The sequence below is a fragment of the Cynara cardunculus genome, assembly GCF_001531365.2.
Source record: "Cynara cardunculus var. scolymus isolate 2C chromosome LG 2, CcrdV1, whole genome shotgun sequence".
Lineage (NCBI taxonomy): Eukaryota > Viridiplantae > Streptophyta > Magnoliopsida > Asterales > Asteraceae > Cynara > Cynara cardunculus.
The window spans coordinates 6881373-6904127 of NC_037529.1; the positions used below are offsets into that span (position 1 = coordinate 6881373).

The window sequence follows — 22755 nt, forward strand, 5'->3', positions numbered from 1 at the left end:
GGGGGGGGTTAGGTATGGGGAGCCTCAAGGTTACGAATTGTTAGCCAAGTGGTGGTGGTGGTTTAATCTTGAAAAGAATTCTTTGTAGGTCAAAATCATTACTAATCTCTATGGTCCCGAGTGTTGGGGAATATGAGTTTTGTAGTTAGTATGAATTTGGATAAAATTCTCAAATCGTGTATTGGAAATCACTTTACTATGTTTTGCCTTTAGAAATGGCTTAGGTTAAACAAAGTTAGTACTGTGATAATCCAGAAATCACATGAACGAATTAAGGCACAAATTCGTACAATTATGGGTAGCTTGACAATTAATATGAGAGAGATCAACAGTTTCGAGTGGTTTGACAGTTAATATGTAACTTCAACAGTTAGAATTGCTTATAGATAAGATTAGAAAACAGTTACAACTGACTTAGAGGCTTTGAGTCAGAAGCAACACGTCAGAAGAATTTCAGAGCTCTGATCATAAGGATGAAAGGCTCTGAATGTCCAGAGTCCCACATGGTCTAGAAGCTCTGATCATAAGGACCAGAGGCTCTGAACCTTCTCACTTAGAGAATTTTTTCGAAGGCTCATAAGCTTTAAGCTGAAGGCTTAAATGCTCTAAGAACTTAGGCAATTTTATTTACTAAATTTAGGAATAACTTCAAGAAGGTTTCAACCTTCTGATATTCGTCTAGAACATCCTGAAACTTAAAAATTCCTAAGTAAGACTCTTCTTACACCTCTAGGAGCACTGCCCCTTGGACCCCTCAAGGCAGCGCAACCCCCTTGACCCCTGCCTTTCGACGATCTAAGGTGGTAGAGGAAACATTAGTGAGTGTGCACGACTGCACTCTACACCTTCTAACTCACATTGTTTGCTTTATAACCTTAATTGATTTCAAGTAAATAACAGTTAAACCAAATGATTGATGACATTAAAATCACCTACACTGAGGTTTTTTTTGGACTGGGGGTATGAAAGATCCCAAGGTCTCGGGGGCATTTGGAACAATATCACCACTTTGGGTAGGGGTGCTCAAAAAACCGATCAACCTACCCAACTCGCCAACCGGTGGCACTTTCCATTGTACAAGTAAGATTGGTTGGATTAGCCACTTTTCTGTAAGTTATATATTTACTTATGCGGCTTTCTTGAGGTAGGGGTGCAGATACAACCTCCAACACCTTGTTCAAAAATAATGTAATGAAAGGAAGATAGGAGTTTGGAACACACTAATGGATTCGGGTCTATAACCATGGGTGAGGAATTGTCCACACATAAAATCATAATTAACAAGCGTTAAGAAAAGTAAATATAAGTATTAGAGACTGTTTACTACAAACATAGGCGGTCATAATTTCTTAATATGTCCTTGAATTTATTCGAGTTATTTTTTAGGAGTATATTAATGTATTTGGTCTTGATCATGGTTTAAGTAGATCGTTTTGTTGGGAAATGCAAGTTATGACAATAAATCTAATTGAAAAAAAGAAGGAAAGAGATCTCAAATATCTTTTTCCTAAGAATTCTCGTTTGGTTCATTTATATCATAATCATACTTTCTTCTCAATGAATATTCGGTAAGGGTGGCAAAAAAAATGACCCAACCCACTAACCCAATCCGAACCCAACCCAGAATTAGCAGGCTGGGTTGAAATTTTCAACCCATTTAAATAAATGGGTCAACCCATCTAACCCATTTAAATAAATGGGGTGGGTTGAATTTTTCGACCTGCTTTCAACTCGTGTTCAACCTGTTTCCAACCCATTTAAAATATTATATAATTTTACTTTGTTCTTAATACTATATATAATATTCTAATTTTTTTATTTTGTTTTATTCTTAATTAAAAATCCTACCGTCATGAGATGAAAGTTCAAATTCCAATCGCCTCTATTACTCTTAATCATCATGAAACCCTAAGAAAATTATTTAGTCCATTACTCCATTATTGCCTCCAAACTTTGGGATTGGAAAAAGTGGAAGTCGAGTTACTTAGAATTAAAAATTTTCCAATTTATTTTAAACAATATATTTGTTGTGGTCGTGTTTTATTCAAACTTCAAACAATTTGTTTGTATTTGTGGTTGTGTTGTGTTTTATTCAAAAAAATTAAATAGTCTAGTCTTTTTTTCATTTAAAATTTTAAAATTAAATGGGTCAACCCATTTATTTAAGATGTTGGGTTAAGAAAATTGTAAACATGTCAACCCGCTTCCAACCCATTTAGAAAACAGGTTGGGTTGTGTTGAAAAATCTCAACCTATTTAATTAAATGGGTTGGGTTGGGTTGAGATTTTCAACCTGTTTAATAAATGGGTTGAACCCGAACCTAACCTGACCCATTACCACCCCTAATATTCGGTGAAGGTTCCGAAATAAAATAAATTATTTACCCAACCCGAAAGAGATCAACCCGAGATAACCCGCTGTATAATTGATACAAAATTGAGGCAAACCGAAGCTATTGGGTTAGGCCCAAAGTAACTCGACCAATATGATAACCCGATGAAAGTTTTGGCGGCTTTTTAAAATTATTTGTATTTCTCTTTAATATGTATAGGTTACTAAAAACAACTCACCAACAAGAATGAAACTCATTAAAGAACATTACTGCAAAATTATATGTAATACCTAAATATCTGATGAACTCATATATTCAGTTGAATGATTGATCATATTTCAAAAGAAGGTTTCTTTTATTTTTATTAAATATTAAACATTAAATATAAATAAAAAATAAAATAATTTAATATAATATTGGTGTTGGGTTAAGTGATCGATGGCTCTTTGTTTTTACAAACTAAAATCTTACTCAATGAGTTAAATAAAAGTGTTGATTCTTATCGATAAGTATTTGTCAGGTAAACAACCCCTAAATTACATGTTCTGTCTTCATGGTTTATATGTTAATAGAAGGATGCTCGCATAATATAACGAGATATATTTCAATTTTAATGTTTTGTTTTATTATTTATATATGTCGATATAATATGATTTTTAGTGGTTTTGAGAAAGCGATAGTGTTTTTATTTTTGAATAAAATAAAAATTCAAATATACCATAAAAATTTGAAAAAAAAATTATATGTCGATATTAGTATCAAATTTACTATTTAAAGTTCTGGTTTTTTGTTTAATTTCTTTAATTCAATATTTTATTTAGATTTAATAACGAAGTAATTTATTTATCRTTTAATAATATAATTTTTATAAANATAGTAATTAAGTATTCTGTTATAACTAATGATTATTTTAATTATATTTTAGATTTTTTGTATTCAAAATGAGATGTCTATCCCATATTTGATTATGTTTATCTATAGTTAGTTATACAAATTTATAAATGAAGCGTTTATAAGTTGTATTTACGCACAATTTACTTGTGATCTTGAATTGTAAGTAATATGCATCAACAAACGGTACTTTATGCATAAAAAATGATTTTTAAAAGTTTTTGTCGAATGATTTATGTGAACTTTGTGTTCCACAACATAATAGATAAAACACAATTCTATTCAAATCAGTACAAATCATAAATCAGTCAAGCAATAGTCAATCAATACAGCCACCCATAAGGTTGAAACTTACCTTGAAAGAAAAGCAATCAAGATGTGGGGATGAGAAACAATCGAGTTCCGAGAAAGTAAACCTAAACCGACAAAGAACCAAACAAAGAAACCATAAAGAATCGATAAGTAATGAGTCAAAAAGAAAGAAACAAAAATCGATACAGACCATAAATCAATCAAAAGCAATGGTCGAAATCCATGAGGTTGAAGCTTACCTTGAAAGAGATGCAATCGAGCTGTGGGGAAGAGAAGTTGACAGTGATTATAAGAAATATTGAGTCAAACCCACCCATTAAATATGAAATCAACAATGGCTATCTACTATTTAAAAAAGAGAGATTATATGGACGTTAGTTGGATTAGAAGGATTGTAGGGATGAATTAAGATTTCAATGGGAGTAGTATGCTTTAGAAACATGTACATATGCATAATTAACTGGCATTTTTGATTTTTAAGTAATATGCAATAATTAATTGTACCGAATGCATGGTAATTTATTTTTAAGAGAATGAGTCAAATACTTTATAATATAATATAAATAATATACTAAATTTCTTTTTAAAAATAATTATGAATTAGAAACATATGATTTACGATTTATAATCCATTGGGTCCCTTTCATTCACTTTGTTCTAATAAATTATGTTAAATAGCTTAATTCCAAAGGAGCTTTTTATGTAAAGTGTATATATATATATATATATATGTATATATATAAGTTCATGTATCAATACAAACATGATGTGGCTGTAGTTTAGTGGTAAGAATTCCACGTTGTGGCCGTGGAGACCTGGGCTCGAATCCCAGCAGCCACACTAAGCATTAACTTTTTGCTATTTTAATTTTTTTTTACTTAGGTTTTGCTTTTTTTGCAAGAAATATATCCAAATTAAATTATAAACAATTATCAAAATAAATTAACAGAAATGAATATTGTTATTCTGTTTTTATCTGTTTAATTTTAACTTAATATCTATTATAGTTTTATTACTTATATTATGTTTAGAGGTTGTTCGGCCATGGCTTAATGGGCTGTATAGCCAATATGACTTATTCGTTAAGATATAATTAGTTGTTCGGTTGTGGCTTATTCGCTTAGTCGATGACTTAATTGATCAGCTAAAAACATCACACCTTTACACGAGGCCATTTATTTCCCCTAAATTTCCCCAACTACCCTTAGCAATAAAGAACTCTCCCCTTCCAATTCACACTTCTTTTTTCACGTTTCCATGTTCCAAGCTTCCATTCATACAAAATTTAGGAACTTAATGACACAAAATCCGAATGTTATTTTTTTAAAAAACTTTTCCCTTTTCATTTGAATCGTATTAATCATTTATAACCTGACCAAAAATGATGTGATTAATATTAAGTTTTTAAAAAAATATAATCATTATAATTAATATATTTAACTCTTTTGCCAGGTTTTCTATAACCATGTTATAATTAGAGCCAAACATCTCTAAATTATGGTGTTTGATCAAAGAATCTGTATTCAAATTTAAAGAAAACTAAAACATGATGTCTAAATTCGAGATGACTGTATATCATATGTGTTCGAATACATCAAGAAATTCAAAAACAAACATGTAAAATTGCTTGCATCTAAATACGATTCATAAGATCAAAGTTTTAACTCCATAACTTCAAAGATCACTGAAATCATAAATACTGATATTTAAACGAAACTTATCAGTATCTTAAAATTTGATATTCTTATAACCAATATATAATAATAATATTTTTATTACAAGCAACTTATCATTTGTAAAAAAAAGCTATTTATAAAATAAAAAACAAGCAGAAAACTTGGTACTTTTACATATAACCTCACCCGTTTTTATTATATTTATTGTTTTCATATAGGTTATAGAGTAAATTACAAATTTGGTCCCTGTGGTTTTATACAAATTATGGATTGAGTCCTCAAAACAAAATAATTACATGTATAATCACCGTGGTTTTGTTTTTACTTTGAATCAGATCCCTTGACCTAACTCTGTTGACATAAGCTTTGTTAAACAACTCATATGCCCCTCATGTGATGGGCTATTTTGTCATTTTACCATTTTATTTAAAAATTATTTTACTTTATAACTTTTTTTAAATAGGTTTTTCTGAAAACCCCAAATCTCCATCGCCAACAAAGTCGGTCACCGTTGTTGAGACTCCATCTCCATCGAATCTAGAACTAAAGACCTCATATATCCATCCCAGATCTGAAACCCCCTATCGAAGGTTATGGGGTTCTACATCAAATGAAAATTTACCAATATGGAAGGAAGCATTCGAAGGTCTGCGTCGTTTATTTTTGGTAAAATCCTTCGCTAGAAATCGTTTCGTATATTAAGGTTTTGGTTATGGTTTTTTGATATGGAATGGATTTTAGGCCTCTTGATTTAGATTTGGGATTTTTGCTATTGTTGTGTTCTTGTTGATGGAGTTGATATCTTTTGTGTTCTTGATTTATTTATGGCCTTTTCGCTGGTTGAGAAAGATGGAAAAACTGATGATGAAAAACCCAAATCTGTGTATTTGTTCTTCAGAAGATTGGTTTGGGTCATTGTTTTTGTCTACAAGAATGAGTTTTTTTCTTGATTTTATCCTTCAAAAATCGGTTTGGTCTGTTGATTTTCTGTTGTGTGTTTGAGATCTCTCTCTGTTATTGGTAGCCCCGAGACGCACTCTCTATTATGTTCACTCTCCTTCCGGAGATGATGACTGGAGGATGGCCGGAGAAGATGACTGCTGGTCAGTGGTGGTTCAGATCAGTGGTGGTTGGCGGCGGTTAAGATCAAGTTGAGAAGATACAGATAATTTTCTCTTTAGAAAATGGGATGTAATTGAGTTTCTTCGTTAACTATGATGGAAGACCAAATGCATGGATGGTGGAATGTATGGATTCAATTTCATTCCACAGGTAAACAAACGACTGAATGAAATTTGATCAATGGAATTGATCGTTTCAATTCTTTTGAATTCCCTCAGACTGCTACGAACCAAGCGCCTTCTTAGGGTGCTTTTGATATCCAGACAGGAGAGGATATAACAAAACATAACTAAATAACTGTTCAATGTTTGGTAAGACAAAACTGAAAATGGCTAAACACATAAAATGACCAATTTACTCCTAATGATCTATTTATATATTTTATATGTTTTGACTAATTTATTAAATAATGATAAAATAAATATCTTTTATAACAATATATAATTAGAAAGGTTTCGTCAAAACATTCAAAGTGACGTCAAAATAAAAAGTTTATGCACTTTCCATTCTTTATTTTATACATTATCTATATTTTATTATTATTATCAATATTTAATAAACTACATGAAGTAATCAAAATATATAAACCGTGTAAAAGTAATATTTTGAGGACAATATAGTGAGCTTAATAAGAATAAAATACAATAAATAAAATAGAATGAATAAAATATAAAAAAATGACTTATTTGATGTTTTAGAAAATAATTAGATTTTATTTTGAGGTTATATTTGTAAAATATAAGTATATTCCACACTATTCTTCGACACTGTTCCACCTTGTTCCATGGAGTGGGGTGGAACAGGTCTATTCCACTTGATTCCACTATGTTACTATCCGTTCTATTTCTACATAAAAAGTTCTACCAAACATGAAAACAATAATCCATATTTTGTTCTGTCATATCCAATGTACCAAATGCACGCTTACTTTCATCTATTTCATCATACCATTGTACTTTTAAATGATTTCTTAATAGAACATTATATATTAAAAAAATAAATCAATTATAGCTATCAATAACATGTTAATTTGAATTTCGTTGACATCGTACAAGTTAATATGTTTTTATGTTGTGTCATTGTTTATACACATGCAATATATTGCTTACATGACAAAAATATTAATTATGTTTCCTTTTTATTAAACACAAGCTTGTTCATAAATGGCTGGTTGAATGGACCTGGGATTGGCATATTTGCATAGCTCAGATTCAGGTATATTATGTCTGTATGCCAGTTTCAGTGATGACATCATTTGACTATAAAAAAGTAAATATAAGGATATTTTTTATAGAATCGTCATTAGTTAGTTGGTTAATTCATTGTTTTTCATATGTGAGGTATTGTGTTCAAGTCTTTTACTATTTTTTTAGAAACATAATAAATCTGAAATTAAAAGCTAAAAACCAAGAAGATGATACTAATGAGATTCAAACTGAGGTTTGAAGCTGAAGAAAAGCCTTGCAAACCTACCTGCTATGAGAAACTTGTGTCTTCATTGTAATTTCAAATTATATACGATGACACACAACAAATTGATAAAATGACACTTTTCATGACCCTACAATTTTTTACACTTCGACGGATGAACAAAATGATGGCTTGTGACACCACATGCACCACCTGGGTCTCGTGCCACCACACAATTGGAAAAACATTCAAGACTAGACCATTAAAAGTGTCACCTTAATGATTTCACAAGTGCCACCATATTACATCGTTGCCGAAAAATTGAGAAGCTACAGTAATATGTCAAAACTCAAATTGAGTTTTGATGGTTAATAATTAGATGAGATGATAGATGCAACGTTGAATGAATTTGGATTAGGAAAGGAATTTGTCAGAAAGGAATTGAAATCCGAGGGTATTGCCGTGGAATGTAAAATCTGTGAGTAAAGGAATTTATTGGAATTGAAAGGATTCCATCAATTTTATTCCATGAACCAAACATTGTATTTGGAATTTGGTCAAAAGATTTGATCATTCCAATTCCTTTCAATTCCATCCAAATCAATGAACCAAACAACCCCTAACAGTTAATCATTGAAATGAAATTTGATTTCTTTGTGTTTTATACAGTATTTTATAACTGAAACTAATTTTAATTTCAATTTATATTACGGTAATTATTTTGTACCACCGTTAAAAACGTATACAGGCTGTACCAGAATTTGTTGTCCGAGTATTCCTGAGCTGGGTCCGTACAATTACTCCATAATTCTTCTTTTTTTACACAAAGTTTCATGGTGTTGTCACGGGTGAAGGTGGAAAAGGATGAAAAGTGATAGTGGGAGTAACAATCCAACTCTCTGCAGCACCTTCAAGCGTCCAAGAACAGAACATGGAAACTCGAAGAAGGCGGGTAACTGTCAAATGCATCTTTCTTTCTTTTTTCCTTTAAAACCGTGAGTTTGGGCCAACTTGTGAGCACCTTCGTAAGTTCCATGTGGCCTTGAAGAAAATAGTTAGGAAATTCTCCGGTGGCCTTGAAGAAAATAGTTAGGAAATTCTCCGGTGGCCTTGAGGAGATTAAAATTGGCGACCTACAGGTAGGAGCCCTATGACATAACCTATATTCATCACAGCTTTAGAGCGGTGAGTGTGGAAGTTGAGGATGGGAACAACATTGAAGAGGGTTCGATTCTTGTTGAGAAGTCGAAAAAATAGGTGTTGCTATATGCACATCTATTTATATCAAAATAAGGTCAAATCATACAACTGAAAATGTAAAAAGTAAGTCTTGATGTTGATATATGTAAGGAAGAAATTAGCATGGAGGTGTGCATTTACCTACCTCATATTGCTAATGTAAGCCTTGAATCTGGTGACAATCTCCAACAGATTCAAGGCTTACATTGCTAATATAACACATTGTATTCAAAAATCTCAAACACAAACCTGTAATAGGTCATATGAATTCAATTCGGTACTCAAGAAACACGCTGCCCATTAAAAATTACGTGAAGCAAACTATAACTTTCGATATACATAAAAGGGTTTTTGTGAGCAAGCGCTATAGTGGTATACATTCGAGGGTCTCTAGTAGTTCACAGAAATACATAATAAGGACACAGATTATTGCACGAATAAGCAAAAGACCATCTAATGAAATATGCACAATTTATTCACATCATATCTAATGAAACCAAAAGAAAAAGTGTGTTCATACCTCAGTGTGGTAACGTTGGACGGCTTTCAGGATCGACCAGTCCAGCTATAAGAGCAATCAACACCCAGACCATGAGAATGCCGACCACAGCAGATCTCAACACCTTCTCACAACCTTCATTCACATCAGGGAACTGATAATTTGGAGAAAATCTCTCGGTGTTGTCGATATCTGCATCTAGTTCTCTGTTGCTGCTAAATTCTTGGTTGAATTCAGGAAGCTGCATATGGGGGTTGCTAAGCTTTGCACATCTTGAGCATGCACATTCTCCACCTAGATACGATGGGAATGTTTGGAGGTATTCCGAGAGGGAGTCTTTGTACATCCGACCTATTATCTTAAGTTTTTGTCGGGTTGCAGGTTTAAGAACCTAATAAGGAATAATTTAGTAAGTACATTTTTACAGCATGATGTTTCTATAAACATTTATGAGCTCAGAAAAGTTAATTGCTTGATAAATTTAAAATGATTGTAGACAGCAATAATTGACCTAGAACAATTTGATTCTTCCAAAGTAGACATGTATTCATCTATAGGTAGTAAACAAATGTTAAAAGAGGTCGAATATAATTGTTAGTATCTGCATCCAAATAACAAACCATATACTCCATCCGTCCTAAAATAAATGTCCATGTTTCTACTTATGTTTGTCCTAAAATAAGTGTCCACCTTCAAAAACAAATAACTAAATTTCCATATCTACCCTTAATTAATGCACGAATATTTAAGAGTTGATAAGAGAGAAATAAAATTGTTTTTTGATCAACTAAAAAGTATAATAATTATGCATGTCTAAAACTGTGTACTAATTTAATTGTGGACACTTATTTTGGGATGGAGGGAGTATTTGTTTATAAACTTCCAATGGATATTTAAATGACAACCCATGCCCGCATCCAACAATTGTTAAATGGATATTGGTGTATCGGTATCCATTTCTAAAACCTGAACTTCATAATGTATTTGAATACCAATATACTGTATCCCTATATCCAAAAAAATATGTAAAAGATTACAAAAAAGAAGAAGATAAAATAGACAATAATTGTTGAATGGAGATTAAAATCGAAAATAAATTAAAACCCAAGCCATACTTAATATAAATTTGAAAGCTAAGCATGACTGAAAGAAAACAGATATCTTGACCAAAAGCAAAAGCTTATAACTTATTCATGTGACATCCACATTTGAGAGTTTCACACTTCATWCTCCAATGGCTTTTAAATTAGAGAACTAAAACATATTAACTATGAACTAAATTTTGAGTGGTTAAAAATTATTATTTACTGAATTCCAATAATGAGTAAACAACAGHTATTTGGAAAGCAATATTCGACACAGAAAATATATGATCAATGCATTCATTGATATGTAACTGGTCAAGGGTTTACTTTATTTGGGTAAAGGAGATGGAACCCCTGGTAAGATTGGTCAAGATTTTATTTAAGTGCTGCTAATTTCAGCATGGAAATTCAGATGAGGTGCTGTATGCTGGCTGTGATATATTTATCTATCGGGAAAATTAGAATGCTGAGAGAAGTTTATCCAAACAAAATATTTATAAGTTTATCAAGTTGGAGTATAATATTTGCTACTATGTTAATTGTAATGGCTAAACTTAATTCAATCACAGTTTGAATGTTGATACCTAATTAAGGCTTATGTATCGTGAAAATGTGATTCATGACATTTTGGATTTGTGCTTGAGGAAATTGTAAGTGGTGAAAATCGACTATAAATTACAATTTTGGTCTTCTATCATCCCTTGTGATGTGTAAAACAGTCGTTCTGTAGAACTACTGGAAGTGCTCCAAGAATGAGAAAGTGAAGCCTTAAAGATGTGCATGCAATCTACCATCCTCATAAAGATCACCGAAGTGTGAAGAACAACATAGATTAGATCTAGATGCAGATAAGATCTGTTTGTGTTGTGATTTACAGTCAAATGGGCAATTTGAATCAAAAGTTTGAATTGGACTTGAAAGATAAGCGAAGTCCATTACGTTGCCTACAATTCCCTTGTGGAGAAGTAGAAGTCAATTTTAGTGATAATATAAATATATATCCCTTACTTATTTGGAATAAAGCCTATTAATTATAAAAATATTTAAATTACTATGTTAACTATAATACCTGAAATAATGCAAGTTTCTTAGTCTACTGCTATGTATTGGCCAAAACTTTAGAGATGGAAACATTACAAAAATAAAGATGGTAAATAAGTTCCTGTAGTTTGGGAAGTTTACATCATTTTATGGCCCATGGCTAGGACCAAAATTCTTGTTCATACAGAACCAAAAGGGAACCTGGATTGTGGAAAGAAGAACTGGTTTTTAAATTTTATCATGTTTCTGATTATTGGAACAAAGAAGTGTACATGGAGTGCAATAGAGCATGAAGCTTACTTGAATAAAAGTCTGTGCTATAACTCTTCCAACTGGAGGAAGCCGAATAATAAACAAACAGCCCAGCCGAGTTGGGTAGTTTTCTTGCAGGGTAGCTGAACAGGATCTAAGTAGTTGCATGGGGAACCTTAGAGACAGTCCTTCACAGTCCACCAATACTGTGATCTGAGGATTTTCAGCATCTACGAGATGTAGGATCCCATGTTCTACCTGAGATACTGTGATGGCAAAAATAACATCAGCATTAATTGTGTCTATAAGTTAGCTATTGGGATCTACATGCAGTCTGTGGTGCAAGAAACTTACCATATTTAATCAACCACATGTGACAAAAATATACATGATTTAATAAAATCTCAATAGAGGTGACTTTTGTCTTTACTGGCAGAATTGATGGCATAGAGAGAGATATAGAAACAGAATAAAATGATGCCGTTACCCCGAGTGGAAAGTAAGTGCAAAACATGAAGTTTGTAAGTCAAGTTTTGTTGGTGAGCAAGTCTTCGAAAGATTAATTGCAAGTGTCATAATCACATGAGTAGGAAGGAGAAGTACTACAACTGCAAAAAACAAATAGAATTGAACATACCAATGGCTTGTGCAAAGCGAGGTCTTTCGCTAGGCGGCAAGCTGACGCAAGCAACAAGCCGAACGACAAGACAGGGGCGGTTCTCAACATCAAATCCATGCCAAAAGACCATATTTGACCACATCTCAAGTTCTTCTTCTGAAAGAATTCGATAAGTTTCCCTCCAATGTATTGCCTTCTTGACTAATGTAAGCAAACAAGAAAAATCACCATTTGCAGCAGAATGGAACTTACAAAGCTCATCCTCATTTATCCTGCATAAACATCAGTGTGTCACTAAACAAAAGATTTAAAGATAAATACTCATAACGCAAAGCAAGTCGATATAAGAATGGTGAAACAGCATGATGACTCTGAAATACATAAGTAGATCAAAGTATGGCAGGGGATTTGTGGCTGAGTGGCAATGCAGCTAGATAACTCGAGGTGAGACCGAACTTATTGATCAGATCTTTTCAAGACTTCAAGACACAGTTGTGTTCGACTTCAACTATTTAAGCCATGTATGCCTTCTACAAGCTATCAAAAGAATTCCTTCCCTCTTTAACCTCCATATAATTTATGTTGGGTGGGTCACCAAAATAACCATGGACTGCCAATCCGCACTGAAACTGCTGATTTGAACTAGTGGTTGAGCCGGTAGTGGTGAATGTCAGGGGATCTTTCAAGGCTCGGTTGGTGGCTTGTCAGATCCAAAACCACTACTGAACTGACAACTTGTATACAAATGATTATGACTGTACTTAACATAATATATTTTACATGTCAGTGACAAATTCTTACTTCTACTTCTGTTACATGTATAATATGCATGCTATTCCCTTTTGAGTATCTTACAAATGTTACCCCATTTGTATTCATCTGACCAGGTTTCAAATATTTATTCTTTTCTTCTTTTTGAAAATCAGAATGAATATCAACAACAAACACTGCAAGCAAAACCCGATCTTGTCATCCCAATTTAACTGGTTATTCCTTTGCCCAAACCCAAATAAAATTGTGAACAACCTATAAAGTGTCAGCCCAGGAAAATAAGCCTAGCGTAGGATGTACGACACCTTTGCTCTACCCCAAGGGATAGAGAGGTTGTTTAAGTTAATACCTTTGGCTTGTAAAAGGGTTTTAGAGAGTGTTAAAGAAACGGTCAAAAAATTCTTTTCTTTGTCTACAGTAATGACAGTAAACAGTAATAGCAACATCAGGAAGGAGATACGAGGAAAAAAGGTTAATACCAGCCACGAAAAGTAAGGGCGAGGATATAGTACTAAAATACTAAAACACCAAACCACTTAAAATGAAGTGCTAGAACCAGATCCTCTTACTCCGACCATGTTGGGCATTGCTATCCCATCTATCCGCACTCTAGCCCCCAATCTACGGTAGCTACTAGTTCCAATAAAATAACTGCTAACCATAGTCCTATTACCCTAGAAAACTAAAAATACACTTATTAAATAATTTTTCTCCTCCCTGGTGACTTGGCTAATCCTATATACATAGGGGATACTAAACCCTAATTTATTAAACCAGCCAATGCTCATGCATGAACCTAACAAATATTTTTAAGAAAATAATTGTGTCTTACTAGTAGATCATGGTTTCTTTTGCTCCATGGTCTCTTTAGCATGTAAAATTGATATGCTCTGTAGATTTCACCTTGTTATTCAGTTTTTACCCATTATCACTATATCAATATACTCCAAGAATGTAATAAATATATATCCTGATTGTACTAAATCACCTTTCAGGTAAATGAACACCCTGGTTGTCCAGCTCTCTATAAAGATCAAGCAACCAATTTCTACCTGATTGATGTAACTGAGCTTCATCATTGACCCTGCAAATGGCATGTCAAAACGAATTAAACACTTATAAAGATATCTTGATAAAGCAGGAAAACTTTCTGAGCTAAACTGTGAAGGGTTTGAAGAGATAGCTACCCTTCCATGTGTAAGTTCATGCAAGTGTTAGTGGTGAAAAAAATCCAAGCCTAATAATAGGTCACACACGAATAGCCTATCCGACTTTGTGAGAGATGACATGGAACAAAGAAGGTAAAGCCTTCAATTAGATCAGAACAGTTCTTTGCTTTAACCCTCTTTGTATACCCTTTTGTTGTTTTACATTTATCTTTTCGTGTTTCTACCCTAGGGAACCTAGGGAAGTTTTCAATGGGTCAAACCTGAGGCATCACACTGCCCACTACTAGAGGTTAATGTTACACCAACATTTCGTTTAACTTTAGCAAGGTTGTGGCCCTATCACTGGTTATATTTCTCTGCCTCTTCCTGATAGAGTTTTATTTTTCACCCACCACACTAGTTTGGGATGAAAGGCTTGGTGGTGGCGTGGAACATATTTCTTGTTGAACGGCCATCCCTTCAGTTAAATCTTTATGTGGAGGCCTATTACAGCGCTCTGTTTTCAATCTTTTATGAGTAGTACTTATCCATAAAGTTAGAAGACATTATTCGAGTCAAGCCAAGTCTTAACGATAAATAAACACGATTATGCTTCGTCGCATACCTCATATCAATAGTTGACGATACGGGAGGCAACTCAGAATGAGATTCTGGAACAGCATCACAATCAATTCTTCTATCTGAATTTTCTATATCATCTGAGTCGAGATTGTTTTGTTCAGACTGATTAGAGAAAGTCGTTGCAATGGAGAGCACTAGTAATGGCGTTGACAATATCTAGCAGCAAGGAAAGCCATAGCCATCAACATTCAAGAATTATGAAGGGTAATGCATTAGATCTATGAATGCGGCCTATGACCTACTTCCAGAATGTGCAACAAAGAGGCACGGCAATGAACAGTCAATGACAAACAATCAAAGTTATGCAGATCATAGAACTAACATTAAGATTATGCAGTCAACGGATCCATATACAAAATAGATATTTTAGAATCCTAATGAATAGAGAACAGGTTGCTAAATTTTTTTTGTCCGTGTTGGACTTCTATTTACTAGCTATGAATCCGTGTCATGAGTCTCTAGGCTCCTAAACTTGAACATGTAAGATGCATAACTATCAACATGAGCGGCATATGTCATTATGATTTTGTTCATCACTTATATTCAACTTATGGTCCCAAAACACCTATTGTCAATATTATACAGTTATTAGAGTTAGAAATATCTCTATTAATCAATGAGTATCTAGATAACATTTTAGAATCAATAGGTCATCCAGGCGGTCTATCAGGGATCAAAACCGAGGGGGTAAGATATGCTTATGCAACTTCAACATGATATTTGAACATCATTATTCATAGTGAGATGTATCTGTATGCATTTTAATCCATAAAGTGACACAAAGACAAACCTGCGCCCCTTTAATTAAATTCCTAAAAGGATCCCATCTTTGGAGCCACTTAAGTGGTGGATAGCAGAAAACTTGTAAAGCCTGCAAACCAGACCATATAAAAGGGCACCTGGCATTTGATACTCTCCTCACCGTCTCCAAGGCACCAACTTTCAGTAGAAACAATGCCAAATCATTCACAGGCGATTTTCTGATTTTCCCATTGTTAAATAATGGTATTTGCTTTAAAGATGTGTGGGAAAGAGGCTTGGAGACAGAAGCAACCAAAGTTAATTTGGAATCCTTTCTGCTGGCCATGGAACCTGCTGCTTCAGGGCTTCTTGATGGAACATGATTCTGAAATGAGTCTCCCATAATAAAGAAATCTGATAAAGAAATTGTGTAACTCAGGAAACAATGTGAACGATATCTCTAGGAAAGAATCCCCATCTTATAAAAACAAACATTTTCAAGCTGCCAAGCTTGATCTTCAGAAAACTGTTTATACCAAATAGACCGCAGCTTCACATGCAACTGTCTTGTTGCTTATGCAACATTTAAGTAAGGTCTTGAGGTCATCAACCTGCAAGCACATGGAATGAGTATACGTGTAATGACACAATGGTCATCTGAAAGCTTACTTTAAACGGATTTTAGGAGATACAATACTTATGCGGCATATAAATAAGTATAAATGGTGACTGTCTCCAGTTTAAAATAATTAGACCACTTCTAAGAGAAAACAATACTAACTGAATATGCATTACAGCTACTGATAGTAGAATAAATCTTAACTGATATCAAGGTAATAGGACAAATTCAAATTCTTACAAGGTTCACTTTACAAACTAAAGTAATTAGCATCACAGTCAACCTTATAAGCAATCCACCCATTTTTCCACAATATACAAAAATAAACCTTCTACAGATTAGAATGTAAACTAGTTTAATATGAGGTGCAAAAAACCTACTAAAATGGAAAAGAAAAAAAGAAATTGCAAAGAGCAACCAAATGGAGGAAACACAAACAAACATTTGAATGCTAGTTGTTGGACTACGCTTACAAGGGTTTCAGACTACAAACTTTACAATTATACTTTTTACCTGATTAAATATTTAAAAAATCATAAAAAATGGAGAAACACAAACATCAAACATAGTTTGGGATAATGGTTGTTGTACACGTATAATGCACATCATAAGTATTATGGTGACAATGAGAGACTGTTTGTATTTTTATTTCTTCTTTAGACCTTAGCCCAGAGAATGTACTCCACAAAGTTCGAATAAAAATAAACAGAATATGATAAAATATGTCAAGGGACATTGTTTTAGTTAAAGGCTTAGTATCATGTAAACTCGTATCAAGAAACACACCCAAAACAATATCTTTTCGTTTCCATAATAAAATATAAGTATGACCTCTCATAGTGAATTTCAATTTGCTGTAACAATTGTCTAATTTGATATCACTTAATGTGTGTTATTTCAATTCTATTTCTTTTTTGATCATTCATTCATTTTGCAATTTAATAATTATACTTTTATTTCTCATGTATTTTAATTTTGTAATTCTTAATTTGTAATTTCCTAGTACTCCCATTATCTCCAAGATGAGTTCAGATTTAACTTTTAGGCGTTAGATATACTGCAATTATTAACCCAATCATTAATAAACTTATTTTGCATGTAGATTAAGAAAATATCATGCATCAAACTCAAGGTTCAAAAAGGCGTGATGTGTGGCGGCAAGGTCAAGCCTCAAGCCTTACACGCCACAGCGAGGACGCAGTGTTTTTCAAGGCGTGACATAAGGCGGCAAATTTATGTATATATAGAATTGTATACATAGATATATGTTTTCTATATATTATCTAATCAGATAATGATATTAAACAAAAAAGTGCATTCATATTAGAAGAAGAAAAATATATAGATTATTATTATAAAAATAGGTTTTTGATTAAATATTTAATATAGAACTTAGAAAGATAATTTTACAACTTCATTTTAACCGTGAGTCTGTAATGTTTATGAATTTGCGAAACTGTAAGTGATGAGATTGTTAGATCTATAAAAATGTAAAATCTAAAGTTAAAAGTGTAAAAACACAAAAGATAAAAAATAAAAGAATAAATAAATATTATTTTTTTTTTGAAAAAAAACCACGTGTTACAAAAAACGCGCGCCGCGAAACGCTATGGGTCATTTCGTAACGGCGAAGACGCGTCTTTCGCCATATCGCGCCATGACGCACGCCATGACGAGCTTTTTTGAACACTGATCAAACTATATGTAACGACATAATACAATAAGCAAACATATTGAAAGTTCAAAAAACTGAAGACATTCATGTCCATTCTGAAATTTGAAGGTATAAAATATGTGTTTCAAATATAGAAAGTATACTCTCTTTGGAATAGGGTATATGTTTTTATTGATGATTATATTTTATTAAGTAGACCTAATTGACCGGGCCTGGACTTTTATTACTTGAACCGGGCCCTCTATGGCGTAAGCATCTTTATCATATACAGGTACATGAAAAATAAATGAATTCTCAAATGCACTTCTCCTGCTCCATTTTACCTAAACTTCACAAATGCTTTAAGTCATTTCCAACATCTCCCTTTTAAGTAATAGTTGATCCCACAAAGAAATTGCCTAACAATGTGCTGATCCATTCATCTAGCTTAACTGATCTCTTGTTCCCAAAATAAATTTCTTAATACTTGTTTTAATCATGTTTATTCTAATCCCTCGCCAAACAAGGAGAACACACTCTTAACGGAGGGATGACTTAGGGGTCGTTTACTAAACGCTTACGGGGTCACTTTACCTTATCGAATGAACATGACAATGATTGAGAATCTTATCTACTAAGAGCAATAACAAGGACCGAGAGTCTTACCCGGTAAGTGAGAGTAACGACCCTTACCCGGTAAGCGCTTACCGGATAAACATGTTTCATACTATGCCGTTATAATGGACTAAAATTTACCTGGTAAGTTACATGAAGATATTAAAAATTACCAGTAAGCACTTACTGGGTAAACAACCTTAGTTGCCATCTGAACTCTTCCTACAGTCTATTGGGCTCAACTAACTAAATAAATAATTACACCACAGTCACCTGTGTAGATGTATGCTTAGTTAAGCTCCTTGTACAAAAAACCAAAGAGGTGATATATGAACGAATAATACCTCCATCCCACAATAACAACCAACAACACAAATATATGTTGCCTATACATAGCAATGGAAAAGTGATAAATGGAGACTAGATAGAACCATTAAGTACTATCTCCATTTATCACACTAGACTTACATCTCAACACTAATAAAAAGGAGGTATAACTTGAGTTTTGAAGTTGGGTACACTAATTTTCAACTTCAAAGCCAAACATGATGATTAAAGCTTATAGCAATATGGAAGTTAGAAAATATCATCTAAATTTGGAACAAATTTTTGTTCAGGAAGTGACAAGTATGACCTCAAAATTCAATTTTTCTACCAAACATATTTGGGGAATACTTTACGTCACTAGAAATGAAAGCTAATGACAAGACTTCTATTTTGCTTAAGTTAATTAATCCATCAGTTATCACTGCATTTTGAAAGCAAATTGCCATATGTGAAATCCAAAGCTAGATTGGTCATTTCATCTCTGCCTAGAAATTCCCTTGATATTGGATACAATATTGCAGTATAACAGAAGATAGACAGGTGAATTTGAAAACTAAACCGGTTAACCATAGAAGCCAAATTGAACAACAAGGCAAGATACATAAAGAAAGACTATGTACGACAAAACCTAAGTGATGTGTTTCATAAATCTTTAAGTCAGAAAGATCCAAAGTTGACTTTTATGGTCGAAGCTGTTAGAAATTGAGGGTCCTAGATCACAAAAAGACAGGATAAATCAATTGGATCGTGTAAAGTTCGCTTTCCAAGTACACTAATTTGACCCTGTAAGCCTTGGGTATCACGAATTGAGTACCGGGGTATCACGAATTGAATACCGGGATAATCCAATGATCACTCTGATTTTAAAGGCTATAAAATCGAGTTCCTTTTTATACACCCAGATTCCACATTTTACATACTATACGACAGATCGACGGTTATAGATAGTTGGGCAGTTAATATGTAACTGCACAGCTTTTTAACTGTTTGTGAATAAGGTTGAAAATGGATCAGAGGTCGACTCAGAAGCTCTGGATCATGAGGCCTTCTCAACCAGAAGCTTCTGACCACACTCAAGAAGGATTTCATTCTTAGGGGACGTTTACCAAATGTTTGTCTGGTAAGTGCTTATTGGGAAGAGTAACCACTCTCATTTACTTTATGGGGTAACATTCCCAACCATCAAAATGGATTAACGGTAACCGATTATAACCTGACAAGTGCTTACAGGGTAACAGTCATCAGCCTCACTTATCAGGCAAGACTCTTGATCTTTGCCTTCCTTATCGCCCGGTAAGATTCTAGGTTCTCGTTATGTACACTCGATGAAGTAATTGAACAGGTAAGAGCTTGTTTAGTAAACGGGAAACTCAAAATTCCTAAGTAATTCCTTTCCTAAAATTCGAAGAGGTTTCAGGGCACTTCTCTAGGACCCCACAAGGGGCGCATCACCCTTGATCCCAGCTATCCAAGGCGATAGAGGCAACATTGGTGGCACCTCCCAACATATATGTGTGCCTTTTTACCTAGTCGATCTCTTGTAGATCACTACACCAAAATTGTTTGATGACAGCTAAAATCACCAGCGAAAGCTACAGCAAAACCCTAAAATCTTCACAGCTAATACTCATCAGAATCACCGACAATCATGCCAAAAATAAAAAAAGAAATCATGATTTCGAATCGTAAATCTAGGCAGTCACATTCATACGAAATGGAGATTCCATTATAACATTCAGGGAAAGAAACAGTAGGAAGAAAAAGATGTCGTAATTCGGAGAACTAAAAACACGGAAAAACAGAAATTTCACCTGGACTCGAATCCTGCAACGAACCACTCGATCTTCAATTGGAAACAGATATACTAATCACTCTGGATTGACCTGAGAGATCGTATTCCAATTTGTTGGACTTGTTTGTCTCCATTTGGTTTAATCGTTTTGCGCTGTTGGTTCGGTGAAGTCATCCACGTCAGTTAAAACAGGTGAGGTGGGCGTCAGTGATGACTTTGACTGTCACCCTCTCTGCTTAGTGCCTGTACTTTGATAAAAATCACGGTTTGGTCCCTGTATTATGGTAAAAACCACGGTTTTGGTCCCTTAACTTCATTTATTATATAAAACGCCTATGGTTTGTATTGTGTCATGGTTTTGGTCCCTGGACTAAATGGATACCAACTTCATAAGTACGAGGATAAGATGGTCATTTTAACATTTTCTTTCTTTGTTCGATCTCGAATAATAAGTAGTGCTACAAGAGGTTGAGGACCTGAGGGAAATGGGGTCTCCATGATGACTGAGAAGTTACTCGATGGCAGTTGTGGGAAATTTGGAGCAAAAGAGGTTGAGAGAATGGTGGTATCCATAGTGGTTGGGGGAATTTGGTTCGCAGAATGTAATTTGCTGGAATTGGAATCCCTCAAAGAAGTTTGAAGGAATTGAAATGAAATTTGACTATGTGTTGAGTTGATAGGAATTAGAATTGAATCTCTAAAAAATAATTGAAATATCCATCTTTGTTTAGACCACCCCAGTCCCCGCCTACCTCACTCATATTGACCACCATGACACTACCGTCATTGTTACAGCTACCACCCCAGCCCCACCTACCCCACCCTTCGCCCACACTCTACCGACACCATGCCACTACTGTCGTTGTTATAGTTACCACTCCACCCCTCCCTGCCCTGCCACCCTACACAAACCTCGTTACCTGCCTCGTCCCTGACCCGCCCCTTCGCACCCACATGCGTGGATAGTGGCTGGGCGGTAGTTGTGACGACTGATTAATATAAAGCGTCGCATTAACCATTTTATATGATACTATTTAAAAAAGTTTTCTATAAAAACAAACGTCCTCTAAAAAGATGGGTTTTTAGGACGCTTAATTTTTTTGGCGTCATAAAAACCTAATTTTGTTGTAGTGATAGTTTTTCATAATTGTTTGACTAATTAGTATTTTTCTAATTTATATACAAAATTTCTATTTTGTTGTTATTGTAATCATTTGTAGATTGACTATATACTAATAATCTCATATTAACCAAATTTAATTTTCAATATTTTTACTTGCATATTTCAATCTCCAACTCAAAATATATATAAATTTATCTCGATTTCTTTTGTTTTTCTTAACTTGAGAATCTTCAATACTTTTTTTTTTTTGGTTGAATTTTATAGTTTTTAGAATCAATATAAATATTATATTTAAAATATTTGATTTGTGATCGAATATATATATATATATATATATATATATATATATTTACTATGGTTCAAAACCCATGCTTCATTATTTATGTTTTACTTTCAGAGGGTTTAAATTTCTTATGTGTCATGAATAAATTATCGAGAGTTGGGAGTCGAGATGGAATATAATGTATGGCCACCTTATCATCAAGAAGTTAATTTTCCGGTTGCATCCAGTGTAAGTAAGAAGCTTTTTGATTTGTTTTAGTTATGTACTAGACATATTAAAACTCTTATCGTATGGATGTCAACGTCATATATTATTTTAAAGTGATGATTTTATAATTATTAGATTGAAATGCTTTAGATATAAGAGCATCTTCAATGCAAGGTTCTTATTAGCAAAAAAGTAAAGTGACCTGTAGGACCTACCATCATGAAAAGTTCTTATTAGCAAAAAATGAAATGATTTATAGGAATTATCATTATGAACAGTTTTTATAAGAACCTTATTCTTTTTAGGTTATTGTACAAGAACCTTGATTCTTACCATGAAGTTTGTGAGAAATGA

The 22755-nt window shown here is 33.6% G+C and overlaps 1 protein-coding gene, 1 long non-coding RNA gene and 1 other non-coding gene across 5 annotated transcripts; 2 read left to right on the plus strand and 1 right to left on the minus strand.

Annotated features, from left to right (window-relative positions):
- The first annotated feature begins 4304 nt into the window (after positions 1 to 4304).
- TRNAH-GUG lies at positions 4305 to 4376 on the plus strand. Its single transcript has one exon. It is a non-coding gene; the product is annotated as a tRNA-His (tRNA).
- A 1353-nt stretch (positions 4377 to 5729) lies between these two features.
- On the plus strand, positions 5730 to 6358 carry LOC112508203. Its single transcript, XR_003068626.1, has 2 exons — positions 5730 to 5878; positions 6237 to 6358. It is a non-coding gene; the product is annotated as an uncharacterized LOC112508203 (long non-coding RNA).
- Positions 6359 to 9295: 2937 nt separating this feature from the next.
- Positions 9296 to 20917, minus strand: LOC112506792. 3 transcript variants are annotated; one of them, XM_025111068.1, is made up of 9 exons: positions 20808 to 20917; positions 16318 to 16392; positions 16095 to 16195; positions 15831 to 15911; positions 15024 to 15196; positions 14239 to 14334; positions 12498 to 12751; positions 11909 to 12126; positions 9296 to 9873 (listed from the first exon to the last, which is right to left on the minus strand). In XM_025111068.1, exons 3-9 carry the CDS (start codon positions 16182 to 16184, stop codon positions 9505 to 9507), a joined length of 1281 nt encoding a protein of 426 aa, XP_024966836.1. In that variant the 5' UTR covers positions 16185 to 16195; positions 16318 to 16392; positions 20808 to 20917; the 3' UTR covers positions 9296 to 9504. The 3 variants fall into 3 exon arrangements, with proteins under 3 accessions (XP_024966836.1, XP_024966835.1, XP_024966834.1); XM_025111067.1 differs by having other exon boundaries at positions 12498 to 12635; positions 12708 to 12751; positions 15831 to 16195; XM_025111066.1 differs by having other exon boundaries at positions 15831 to 16195.
- Between the last annotated feature and the right edge of the window lie 1838 nt (positions 20918 to 22755).